The sequence below is a fragment of the Dermochelys coriacea genome, chromosome 1 (assembly GCF_009764565.3).
Source record: "Dermochelys coriacea isolate rDerCor1 chromosome 1, rDerCor1.pri.v4, whole genome shotgun sequence".
Taxonomy (NCBI): domain Eukaryota; kingdom Metazoa; phylum Chordata; order Testudines; family Dermochelyidae; genus Dermochelys; species Dermochelys coriacea.
The window spans coordinates 350,236,518-350,250,323 of NC_050068.2; the positions used below are offsets into that span (position 1 = coordinate 350,236,518).

At 41.1% G+C, this 13,806-nt stretch overlaps 1 protein-coding gene across 2 annotated transcripts in view; it reads right to left on the bottom strand.

Annotated features, from left to right (window-relative positions):
• The window catches only part of TNPO3 (transportin 3), an 85,714-nt gene that overhangs the window by 53,033 nt on the left and 18,875 nt on the right, over positions 1-13,806 (bottom strand). The window contains exon 1 of one of the 2 annotated variants that reach the window (XM_043499726.1): positions 6,710-6,856. The exons of the other annotated variant lie outside the window; for it this stretch is intronic. Coding sequence (XP_043355661.1) covers positions 6,710-6,841 — 132 coding nt within the window. The 5' untranslated portion in view covers positions 6,842-6,856. Of the gene's footprint in view, positions 1-6,709; positions 6,857-13,806 lie in introns of those variants that run through there. 2 annotated transcript variants of the gene reach the window in all.

The following is a 13,806-nucleotide window of genomic DNA, read 5'->3' on the forward strand; positions in this document are numbered from 1 at the left end:
ATGCCCTGGGCAGACTGCTCTCTCCGCCATCCCATCCGAGGAGCCACACACGTCCCAAAAAGCCTTCCAGCTCTGTGCCCGGAGTACTGTGCTGTGTTGGATCAGCAGCAGTGGGATGCCTGCTGCTTGGCACAGTTCTGTTTTACCGCACTCTTTACGTTCGCATACAGGACTACGCTACAGTAACCCCTGCACCTGAAAGCAGAACTTTTTTCCCCTCCAAGCACCCCACCCTCAACTCGCGTTCTCCACATCTCTCTCAAACAGCATCTGTAGTCAGAATTGTCTTTAGTCTACAAATCCATCATCGTTCAAACCTGGGAGCCTAAAGTTAGGCTCCCAAACCCATAGTGAGATGTCTATGTGAGCTTCAACAAGGGCAAAGTACGGTTTCCCATTGTAACTTCTTATAAAGCGCGAGCATTCTGGTCGGCAGGCACAAGTTTTCTGTGCAGCTCTCCTACAGAACAATGTTTCAGAACCCAGTAGGGAATTAGGACATTGTCGTCACAAATATATTTCGACTTCAAAAAAAGTGCAGTTACACTAGGGACCCACCCCCATGGATGCCTGAAGGAACACAGGCCATATCTACGCTGCAGCTGTGCTGCCATAATGTAGACACTCCCTACACTGACAGAAGGGGCTTTCCCATAGATGTAGGTCATCAGTCTCTCCGAGAGGCGGTAGCTAGGTTGACAGAAGAATTCTTTGATGGACCTAGCCGTGGCTACACCGGGGGTTAGGTTGACCTAACTACGATGCTCAGGGAGCAAAATCTTTCACAGCCCTGAGTGACGTAGACCTAGGTCGACCTAATTTTTTAAGCGTAGACAAGGCCTGAGCCTTCATTTCAGATGCACCTGACACAACGTAACTGCAGACCTCATTCCAAGATGTTTGTTTCAGCTATACGCATTCCCTTCGCAGCAAGGCGTGGCAGCTGAAATCTCACGCCAGAAGCACTTTTAAAAAAAAATCTGAAAACGGTTTGCACATATTGTGTCTAAATACGAACCGAATAGCTTTTTGCATTCCAAATACAGAGCAAAAATGCATCCAACACTTGTGCCTTTTTCTTCATTGACAATTCTATCATTTCTGTCTACTAATGGACCATTGTATTTATTCCTTTTGTTCCTAACATACTTTTTAAGAAAACTGATTTTCCTTAACTCTGCTGGCCATACATTTCTCCTTGTGCCCTTCTGTTTCCCTTATCAATTTTCTGCAATCCACTAGCTTCTGATTTATATTCATTATCACTATCAACTTCCCCTTTCTTCCATTTTTATATGTTTTGTTGTTTGCAGTTGCTTTCGCTTCCCCACTAAACTGGATTGGTTGTTTAGCCAGAGAAACCTTCTCTCTCAGTTGTGGCTTTTTAGGCATCCATTCAAATATTCTTCTACAGTTCCCAGTTATTCACATTTTTCTGTTTAAATTCTTTCCAACAACTGATCTGGCTCAATTGTTTTCTGTTTTGTGAAACTGGCCCTTTTAATGCACTAAGTATATATATTACCAGTTTGGATTTTATTCTAGTCGCACATTACAAATATAATCAAGACACAATCACAGAAATGTAGGACTGGAAGGGACCTCCAGAGGCCATCCAATCCAGTCCTTGAGCTAAGGCAGGACCCAGTACACCTAGCTTAGGTCATTCCTGTATTTCTGAACAAATATTTTTCTAACCTGTTCTTAAAAACCTCAAGTGATGCGGAATCCACAACCTCCCTGGGAAGCCTACTCCAGAGCTTAATATCCTTCTAGTGAGAAAGTTTTTCCTAAAAATCTCCCTTGCTGCAGATTAAGCCCATTACTTCTTGTACTGCCATCAGCAGATATGGAGAAAACTGATCCCTGGCCTCTTTGTAGCAGCCTTTGACATATTCGAAAACTTACTTGGTCTCCTCTGAGCCTTCTTTTCTCAAAACTAAACATGCCCCATTTTTTTAACCTTCCCTCATAGGTCAGGTTTTCTAAACTTTTTGTTGCTCTGCTCTGGACTCTCTCCAATTGGCCCTCACCTTTCTTAAAGTGTGGCACCCAGAACTGGACACAGTACTCCGGTTGCAGGCTCATCAGCACCAAGTAGAGCAGGACAATTGCCTCCCGAGTCCCGCATAGAACACTTCTGTTAATGCATCCCAGAATATTAGCTTTTTGCATAACTGCACCATGTGACATGTTTCAGAGTAGCAGCCGTGTTAGTCTGTATTCGCAAAAAGAAAAGGAGGACTTGTGGCACCTTAGAGACTAACAAATTTATTAGAGCTTAAGCTTTCGTGAGCTACAGCTCACCGATGAAGTGAGCTGTAGCTCACGAAAGCTTAAGCTCTAATACATTTGTTAGTCTCTAAGGTGCCACAAGTCCTCCTTTTCTTTTTGCACCATGTGGTTGACTCAAATTCAATTTGTGATCCGCTATAACCCCTCCCCTAATCCTTTTCTGCTGTCCTGTCACCTAGTCCAGTGGCTTTCAACCCTTCCAGACTACTGTACGCCTTTCAGGAGTCTGATATGTCTTGTGAACCACAAGTTTCACTTCGCTTAAAAACTATATGCTTACATAAGTGTCTCAGGACACTTACTGAAAAATTGCTTACCTTCTCATTCTACCATAGAATTATAAAATAAATCAACTGGAATAGGAATACTGTACTTACATTTCAGTGTATCCTAGATACAGCAATATAAACAAGTCATAGTCTGTATGATATTTTAGTTTGTACTGACTTCGCTAGTGCTTTTTATGTAGCCTGTTGTAAAACTAGGCAAAAATCTAGATGAGTTGATGTAGCCCCTGGAAGACCTCTGCATATCCCTAGTTGAGAACCACTGGCCCAATTGTTCCTGATTTTGTTGTTGTGCATTTGATTTTTCCTTCCTACATGTAGCACTCTGGACTTGTCTTGATTGAATTTCCTCTTGTTGACTTCAGACCAATTCTCTAATTTTTCAAGTTCATTTTCAATTCTAATCCTGTCCTCCAAGAAGCGAGAAACCGTTCCCTGCTTGGTGTCATCTGCAAATTTTATAAGCTTACTCTCCACTCCATTATCCAAGTCTTTAATGAAAAATGATCATTTGTACCTAAACTACCACTAACTTTTTGGGTCTGTGATAAATTTTTCTTTACTGTCAAGTTGAAGTCTAACATAGAATTCCCTTGTGTTGGATGCAAAACTTTTTGAATTAGAAAACCATTATGTATAAGGTTTAGAAATCCCTAGAATGTTTTGGTACTGGCACTCAGATCGAAGTCCCCTGGGGAAACACAGCTTTTCCTCCAATACATTACAGATAAGAGCTTCAGTTACCGGTCATCCTGTTCCCTTGTGTGATTCAGTGATCTGCTGTAGATACCATATGAGGGCAGGCCACTATATTTCATAGGTGAGAAAACAAATGGAGTGACTTTCCCAAAGCCACAAATCTGTGTTCGGGCCGAGATTAGAACTCAACTGGTTGGCACACACTTCCGTACTCTTGAGCAAAGCAAGATCTAATTTGGATACAGCAAGGATCATTCTGGGCACTTTACAGTAAGGAACAAAGACAAGGCACCAGCTCCTGATTCTATAACCTAAATATTAAACATGTTGATATATTTCAAAGGCATTTTGGCCCAGAAAGCAATACACATGCAGCAGCTACATGCTTTCTGAATATTCAGAACAATACACAGACATGAGACTAATGGCAAATCAAAAAAAAATTCAGCTTGTTAAAGGACCCCCAAGATATTACTTTGGGCACAGTTACGAACAAATAGGGTTCTGTTCAGCTCCTATATCCCCTTTGCTTTAAATACCAGAACAAAGGAAATGTGCATCAAAAATAAAATAAAGATTTAAACCCAGAAGCACCTGGAAATCAGGAGTTAATACTGAAACTTCTTCAAATTCACCCCTTGGTGCCTAAAGGAGACAGTGGGTGGAAACTTACATGCCCTGATTAGCTGCAATATCTAGACACAAGGTGAGTTAAGGACAGTTTCATCCTTTGCTTTGACTTCTCTGGATTTTGTAGATTTAAGAAAAGTTCTTCATAGTGCAGTTACTCTGTAGGACTTGGATTTCATTCTAAATGCAGGTCCCCCCTCCCTTTCCATGCATAGTGCACTTGCCCAAATGATCTTTGTCTTAAACACCAAACTGGCATTTGCTCTAGAGGCTTTAATGGCCAGTGCCACTACAGCCATCGCAGGCAGGGCACTGCTCCTGAGACCAAAGTCCATCACACCTTCAGAAGGCAGACTGCTTCCACAGGTGGACATGCTCATGCATCCCACAGAGGCTCATTTTCAAAGGGAACTGAACAGGCCTGAATCAATTACTAGTGATTTTGGAAGAGATTTATGGACCTCTCAGGTGCTGCCTCCCTTAAACCAGATGTCTTTGCTGTCTGAAGGTTCATCATCTTTCAGTCCCTCTTTTTCAGCTGCTATGTACATCTGTGACAAAAATCTACTAAAGGCATTCTCTCTCATAAACCCAGCTATCATCAAAGCCTCATTACACGAAAGGCCTTGCCCACTGTTTGAAGCAGCAAAACATGTTCCAAAATGATTCTAACAGAATCATCTTGACCAGTGTTTACAGACATAGCTGTAAGCTAGCTGGGCCTCCCAGCCCAATTTGGACAAGGAGAGTTGAAATAATTTTAGGACTAATCATGCCAGACTCCAAGGTAATCAATCTATAGTTAGAGATATACCAACTGCAGTCTACGATCACCAATGGTCAGCAGAGCCCTTCTCGGTCATCTGCAGAATTAAATATATTGAGAACTGTGTAGTGGGAGAGATTGGGATGCTGGGAGTGGGTCATGAGAAGGTCTTAGTTCGTGGCCCATAGCACAAAGGCTGCAGAACTTACTGCATGATTGACAGTTTAACTGTACAGACGAGTTCACAGTCTAACACAATTGTTACAATTTGAGTGTTTGGAAAGGTTTCCAACTCAGTCCCAACAGCCCAGACATGGGCTAAAATGAGGCATTTTCGTGGCCTGAATTAACTCCAGTATATCTAGAAATTATATAAACCCTTCACAGCAGGCTCCATCCCGGAGACCGATCTCAGTAAGTTTGCTGGGATTCCAGGCAATACAAGTTAATTTTCTCCTATGAAAAATATTTTAACACAGAGACTTTTAGAAACACTGTAGCAAGATCAGAAACAGAACTGAAATGTAACTATGCAACGGCAAAAGGGGTGAGGGAAGACCTTAAAGGGACACTATCAACTTAGGGGGGTGGGGTGGGGGGGGGAAGAAGAATCACAATTTTCTATCTACAATAGCCGCAACAAACATTTCAGAACGCTGCAACCAGCAAAAGCGTCCACCTTCTTTGGTTACTTTGTGAATTGAACTAAACCAACTGTACAGTCAGCGCTAGGGAGAAAGTGATTTAACTAAAGAGACCCTCTGTCACAGGGCGTGCTCTCCCACCCTTTGCAATCCTCACACACTCGTATGGCTACTCCCATCTGTCACAGGCCCCGTATAAAGAAAAGAGCAGGAAATCCTTATATAAAAACTGTAATGGATTTTTTTTTTTTTTTTAAAAATAACTTGGGGCACAGAAGATGCTGTATCAGGAACTGGAATTTTTAAAATTTAGTCAGTCTGAAAAAATGTGAATTGATGTCGTCCCCGGCACATGACGGTTGAAGTAGTTCCAGGGGAGATGGTGGAAATCACCAAAATGCAGTAGCTGTTTGGGTTCCAACTTTAACCATTCAATCTCTGAGGCCACAAGAACTGAGAGCTTTCTCTAGGTTACAGTCAGTTTGGGGACAGAGGGTGGCACATCAATGCAATGGAGTCATTAAGTGGAAGCAGGACTGTCCTAAGTGGTCCTAGGTCCTGTCTTTAGATGGAGGATGCTCTCTGGTGTGGGTTTCAGGAAGGATGAAGACACACCCCGAGGAGGGACCATGTAGCAAGTTACAGATGCACTCTGCTTTGAAGGTGTGACGATAAAGACTCAGCATTCCCCCTCATCTACATGTATGCTCTACTCCTGATTAGACTCCCAAGGACGCGTCCAGCTGTAGGAATGAATGGGCCTGTTCATAGGGTTAGATGAGAAGCGCCGGGTTCTCCCACTGTCGTGATCATGGTAACCCAGGTATCCTAACCAAATAATGTGGGAAGTTACATTCTGACTCCAAAAGTTCCCACTGAGTTTCAAACAGGTAACAACATTCTCTGGCCCAAACTTTTCTACAGCATTGTTGTTTAACATCTGCAGTATCCCACCTCAGAGGCAGTCTTCATCACCAGAGAGAGAGATTTTTCTTGTTCTATTCAGGTCGGAAAAACCAAGCCCAGCACTGTGTCTGAACTGTTTAGAACACCCTTTGGAATTACTTTAAATGAAAGGAAATCTATTAAAAAAAATAAGATGGCTTCGTAACGTAAGAGTCTAAAATAGCCTTGTCAAAACAGAGAGGTTAAGGGTTAAGATAAAGTTCTTTAGTCTTGCATGCAAAGCTCAAATAATTGGTTAAATTTGCACCTATCAAGCTTAAGACTGGCTACAGGTCTGGTTTCTTCAATAAATCTTTTAAGAGTTATACATAAACTTGCTTGTGTAAAAGGTTTTTGTTTGGTCCCTGCAAATACCTCTGTCACACTGGGGTCAGTATTTTACAACGGATGCAGTAAGAGTTGAGAACTAAGGGAGGATGTACGGTGCAGAAAGGGAGCCTTAAAGCTTCAGACTCCTCATCCGAAGGTTCTAAAGATCCACACCCAATAGGCTTTGTCTCAAAGAACCAGCTTCCACAGACAGATAAAACAATAAACCATTTGAAGAGTGACATCTAGCAACAACGTGAAATATGAGATTTACGTGGCTGTAACAAGAGACACGAGTAAATAAGGGGCTTGGAGAACTGAGAGACCATACTCACACAAAGATGTAATACTGCTTGCAAAGAGGCAATACCCTCTCTCAGTTTTAATGAGCTGCCAGATTAAAATTCATAAACTTAAAAAGACTACCTGCAAACTTAACACCTTCGAACAATAAAAGTGAAATCTAATTTACTTTTCAACTGGATACTAGTAGTCTGCCGAGTAAATCAGCTCTGACAATGAAAATAGACCTATTTCAAATCAGTTTCACTTTTTAGTTTGTAAATACATTAGGGGAACAGGTTTCAGTGGTAGCTGTGTTAGTCTGTGGTGCTGCCTGGTCCGGGAAAGAAGTCCTGGCTCTCCTCAGTCTTTGGGGAGAAGGGGAAGCACAAGCCTAGCTGCTGAAGAACCACAGAAACAAAGATCTCAGAGTGGCAGCCGTGTTAGTCTGTATCAGCAAAAAGAACGAAGAGTACTTGTGGCACCTTAGAGACTAACAAATTTATTTGAGCATAAGCTTTCATGGGCTAAAACCCACTTCATTGGATGCATGCAGTGGAAAATACTGTAGGAAGATCTATATACACAGAGAACATGAAACAATGGCTGTTGCCATACCAACTGTAACGAGGCTAATCAATGAAGGTGAGCTATTATCAGTAGGAGAAAAAAAAAACTTTTGTAGTGATAATCAGGATGGCCCATTTCAAACAGTTGACAAAAAGGTGTGAGTAACAGCAAGGGAAAAAGTTAGCATGCGGAAATAGTTTTTACTTTGTGTAACAACCCATCCACTCCCAGTCTCTATTCAAGCCTAATTTAATGGTGTCCAGTTTGCAAAATTCATTCCAATTCTGCAGTTTCTCGTTGGAGTCTGTTTTTGAAGTTTTTTTGTTGGAGAATTGCAACTTTTAGGTCTGAAATTGGGGGAACAATATCAGATTGCAAACAGGACAGAAGATTAGTAACCCCTTCTGCCACATACCACATTGAGGCCTAAATAGCCAAGGTGGCAAAAAAAGTGCCATCCTCTCTCTCTAACTGGTCAGAAAAATAGCACCGTCTAATCACGCACAGACCTAGCTATGGAGATTCACATTCATGATTTCCAGGCAGTATTATTCCAGCCAATATCTAGGAACGAAGCCACATCCACCCACAGAAGTGTCAACTTGTTGGCAATAATTTGTCTGCTTAGACACACAGGTTGCCATATCACCACCACCTTGGTGCGTCACGCTCTGCACTGGCTCCCTGCTGCATACACATCCAGTTCAAGGCCTGATATTCAAAGCCATTTAGGAGATCGGTTCTAACTGCCAGAGATGGCCTCTGCCTCCATATTCATGGCCTCTGACGAGAGCTTCATTCCACCTGAACAAAAAAGAATCTATTAGAAGGGCGGCACACGAGTTGACTCTCCACAGGAATTGGCCCTCGACTACCGCACTCACTTCCATGAAAGAGAAAGCAGATCTCTCTGCTTTCAAAACTCGCTTCAACTCAGCTTTCCCTCCGTGTGTTATAAAAACACAATATACCCACTCTTGCCCCCACATAACAGCCTATAAACTGATCAGATTATTTCTCCAACAGGCTGGGGAGGGAGAGGTAATGCCATGTGTATTTTCAAATACTTGGGAAGCACTTACACATTATGATATGATGTAAGTGCCTAAACAGATTCAATCTTCCAACAAGGCCTCGCTCCCTGGACTGGTACAATCCACAGCTCTAGGGGGAAGAGTTGGCGGTATATATAAGAGCTGTGTGATTTAGAATTAATTCTCAGAGGAGTCACATCTAAAAAGGCTGCCTTAGATAAGAGGTTGAGAACAATGATAAGAGGAAAAATTCTTGTGGCTCCTCAAAGCCACCTACACACAAGACGCAATGTCTGAAGATATCAGTGAACCGTATTTTTCCATTTCTGTACAAAAAACAACAACAAAACACACAAACAAACAGATAGGACCCTTTAAGAACCCTAACACACTTGTAACTGCATTAGCACAAAGACAAGCGTGAAACAGATAGCACTGTGCAACGAACATGTGTGAATTTCATTTCTAAAACACCACAAAACTCCCACACATCTATTTCTACATTCGCATCTTTGAGGAACTCACTGATTGGTTGGGTAAGGAAAGGAAGTGCAGCCTTATTTTCTACTGGACAAAGCCTCCCACACACAGGAAGAGAGAATGGCACATTGCTTCCAATCTGCACTGAGTTCAGATTGAATGATTGAAAACACAAAAGCCTCCTTCTCAAATTAAAACTTTAATGAGGTACTCACCAGGTTAAAAGCTCTGTATTTACTTCCACTAGCAGCATATCAAAATAGAAGCATTTTCAATATTTACTTCTCACACTTTATACGGTTTACATTCTCCATTTCTCTCTGTTTAGAGATTGAAAAGAAACTAGCCACTTTCACTTTTGTGGACAGTCTGTTTCTAGTATATTTCATAGGTGTCAGTGTTTGGGTTGCAAAAACCTACAGGGGAATGTTTTTGCCCCCTTCAAAAAGCTTTCTACTGGAATTTTGAAAAACAGACATGGAATCATTTCCAATGGCATCAGTTTTGTAAAATGCTTGTTTTTACAAAGCCTAAATCCACACTAAATTTCATACAATCACTATCTTTTTAGCTGATTGGGAGGAAAACGTGGAGGAAGGAGAGGGAAAGTCTACACTGGAGTTAGCCTCGAAAGAATAAAGTAAATAAAACTATACTGCTATAACCCACGTTTAATTTAATCTTTTTTTAAAAAAGAAGCGTTCGTTAACCGTCATTAATACCAATCTACACGGTCTTCTGAACGTCGGATGCCTGGGAATGCAGGTCTCTGTTGCAAGTATATATTGCACACTATTTTTATGAACTTGTTCACACAGATTGGAAGCTAGCCAAGTAGCAGGAAAACAGACTCCTCCACGGTGGAGTTCCTATTCTAAAATACACCTATCAAATGAGTAATGATTGCATACACATAACATCTGCATTATATAGATAAAAATAAACTCAAAACCTCCAGGAGACAGCATCTTTTATTTAACTCAAAACACAGGGTGCAGATTTTTTGGCCCAGTGGCTTCTGCATTTTGTGGTTTAAAGACTTTGGAATACTCCGTACAGGGGAGTAAATCAAGGCCATGCACAGAAAGTCTTGAGGGTTGTGGAAAGCAAACTTCTTATAAGACACTCCCTTCGCTAATTTCCTACCCACATGCATTACATTTCTGGAATAAGTGATAGTTTAAAAGAAAAAGAAAAACAGAGTGACTTCTGAAGGAAGGAGCAGATGGACAAATCTGAACAGTTCAAATAAATAACCAGAGAAGCACAATGCTGTCTTAGGTACCTTCAAGGGGAGGAACTATTTTCACTAGACACAGAACCAGACAAATGAGGGATGGCATAGTATTTACCAGAGGTGGTTACCATCCTGGGGAAAACTAGTTAGTCCCAGTTTAAAGCATTTTCTATTTTAAAAACTGATTCATTAATACACACAACATTACACTTAATTTTAATTACATACTAAAATCATAGACTGATTAAACTTTTCAGATTAGTTTTACAGCTATATCAGAAAATGAATGATTGGTTATTTCATTTACCAAAGGTAACTGAAGCAGATATTTACGAAGTCATTGGGAGGTGAACCATCTCCAATTCAACAGGCTAATCATTAATATTTGGAGGATTTTCTTGCCATGCTGTATTAGGAGGAGAACATCACCAGACAGACATTTAAATTGTTTTATTTAACTAAAAAAAAACAACAACATTAAGATTCTGGATTTTTTTCTTCAACAGCAAACATATAATATTTTAACAAAAGAAGAATACGTCCCTCGCTTCTCACATTTATCTCCAGACTTCTTCCCCTTGTCCAGATCTATTCCATCCCCAACAATCTTCTATTCATTGAACTTTTTGAAACTTTGCACTTTTAGAGAGAGGTAAGGGATTGACTCTGCGTACACAAATTTGCAGAGGGACAATAGAGTTGAGGTCTGTTATTTCTCACCTCTCTGGAGACACAAATCCAGTCTGAGAACTGCAAAACTAAACATCTCTGATGGTATCTTCTAGACTGAGCCCCGTTGGGTAGATAGAAAGATTAACCTAAATAATCTATAGAGAAGCCGCTGGATCTCATTTACAAAACTTTTCTTAAATATTACATGAATATATTGTTTCATTCAATAGAATTAGAATTTATAATCCCTAGTCCATGATGAGATATCTTTGAGCTATAATGTATCTTAATTAAAAGTATGTTTAGATACTCAAAGCATTTTATCAAAAAAATCCGATTTAAATAAAATAATCGGATTTTTAATTTTTTTTTAATTAATTGATTTTTATCCACCGTGTTATAGGAAAATGACAAATAGTGCAGCGTTGTAGGCTTGACAGCATAACGCAATCAGAAACACCCAGAGTTGCAGATAGCAGCCCAGACCCATTTGGCCAGACAGCATTCTGAAGCAGAAGACCAACTCTCTCATGCAACGGATAGACTGAGCCTATTCTTCAGTTTTGAATGGAAATATCCAAAGCTTGAAAAGATTTGTTCTATGCTTGCTGGACACTGATGCAATTTTTCCCAGCTTCCTGATTTAAACCGGGTTTGAGCCAGTATTTACCAGCACCCTGTCCTAAAAGAGTTTTTCCTCCCAAAATAAAGATTAAAACATTAAATAAATTTGCTTCCCATGAAGATTCTAGTAAAAAAGTCTGATCACATCTCTCAGTAGACAGCAGAACGTAAGCCAATAATCTTGAATTCACAAACAAGCACTCATACCGGCTTCTCAGTTGCACTCAATCAGTAGGGCCATATCACATGACCTATGTGCCCACTGGAACCAACCAACACAAGTCAAATATCCAATACTCATAAGCCGCTGATGCATAGTCTAACCATGAACTATAAAAGTTATTCAGAATAGTTTAGAATAATGAATACCAAGAAACCCTTAATTTGCTCAAAGACAATTTGTGAATGGAAAAAAGATCTTAAAATCTCAAATTATTCACTGCAAATTATTTCCCCAGGTCAGGTTACAAACCAGCATTATTTAAAAAAAAAAAAAAATCCCTCCCTCCCCTCCCCCCCCCTCGATTGGCAAGCACTTGATCAGTGTAAGTGCTGCTTTGAGTATATACAGGATGTTGCTGAAACTAAGTTGCTCGCAGAGTTTGTTAGGCCGATGGTCACCAAAGAGTTGAAATGGCTCATGGCTCAGAGCCAATTACTTTTATTATTGAACTAACAGGACAAATCAGATTACACCCAGGGGGGTTGGATTTGTTGCTCTACACAGTTCATCGGACTTGAAACAAGCCTCTTATTCCAGGTTCATAAACTTTGTTGCAGCTTCAAAACAAGCTGATGCACTACGGGTATGTCTACACAGCAAAGAAACAAACCAACCAAACCCCACATCAGTGAGTCTCAGCTGGATCAACTGACAAGCTCACATTATGGGGCTAAAAATGGAACGTTTATACTGCTATTTGTAGCCCTGTAGCACAACCCCCAGTCAGTTGACCTGAGCTCTGTGACTCACTAACTTGGTTGTTTTGTTCCCCCACGCCGTGTCGACGTACCCTAAGTGACTGCCAAAGAGAGTTAAGTTCTCAGATGGTCACAAGAAAGGAGGTGAGGTAGGCAGGGGAGACCATAAAGGATTTTCTGTTTTTTCTCTCCTTCAATTAGTTCCTCCCACAAAGTCATAATTACCCAATGTATAACGCTGTACACGTGGGAGTCAGGATTCTATTCCTTCCTCTGACGTTCACTCATTGCACAACCTTAGGCAAGATTACTTCTCTCTGTCCCAGTTTCAAGTACTTTGAGCTATACGGACAGAGTCCCACAGAACCGCTTGATGGTATTAATAAAAAAAGGGCCAGTAAAGAGACGCTGCTCCTTACTACGAAGTCGAGGTAAAGTGCTTGCATTTTCAGTGGTGTTTGCTGCCCTGGCTAAGAGTTTATATAATCACAGGTTTCAGAGTAGCAGCCGTGTTAGTCTGTATTCACAAAAAGAAAAGGAGTACTTGTGGCACCTTAGAGACGGATGCATCGGATGAAGTGAGCTGTAGCTCACGAAAGCTTATGCTCTAATAAATTTGTTAGTCTCTAAGGTGCCACAAGTACTCCTTTTCTTTTAGTTTATATAATGAAATTAAACTCAGAGGGAAGACTGAGAACATAGTAACGGCCAGACTGTGTCAGACCAACAGTCCATCCAGCCCAATATCCCATTTTCTAAGGGGTGACCAGGGCCAGGTGCTTCAGAGGGAATGAACAGAACAGGGCAATTTCTCAAGTGATCCCTGTCATCCAGTTGCAGCTGTTGGCAGTCTGAGGTTTAGGGACACCCAGAGCATGGGCTTGCATCCCTGACCATCTTGGCTTACAGGTCCATCAATTGCTATCCTCCATGAATTTATCTAAACCTTTTTTGAGCCAGTTATACTTTTGGCCTTCACAACATCCCAAAGCAATGAATTCCACAAGCTGACTGTGTGTTATGTGAAGAAGTACTTCCTTTTGTTTGTTTTAAGCCTGCTGACTATTAATTTCATTGGGTGATCCCTAGTTCTTGTGTTATGTGAAGGGGTAAATAAGACTTCCCTACTCACTCTCTTTCCACACCATTAATGATTTTATAGACCTCTATCATACCACCCCTCCCTTAGTCATCTGTTTAATAGAATCACAGAACTGGTAGGGAGCTCGAAAGGTCATCTAGTCCAGTCCCCTGCACTCAAGGCAGGACTAAGTATTAGGCCATCCCTGACAGGTGTTTGTCCAACCTGCTCTTAAAAATCCCCATAAGCTGAACCTTCCCAGTCTTTTAAGTCTCTCCTCCCATGGAAGCTGTTCCAGACCCCTAAGCA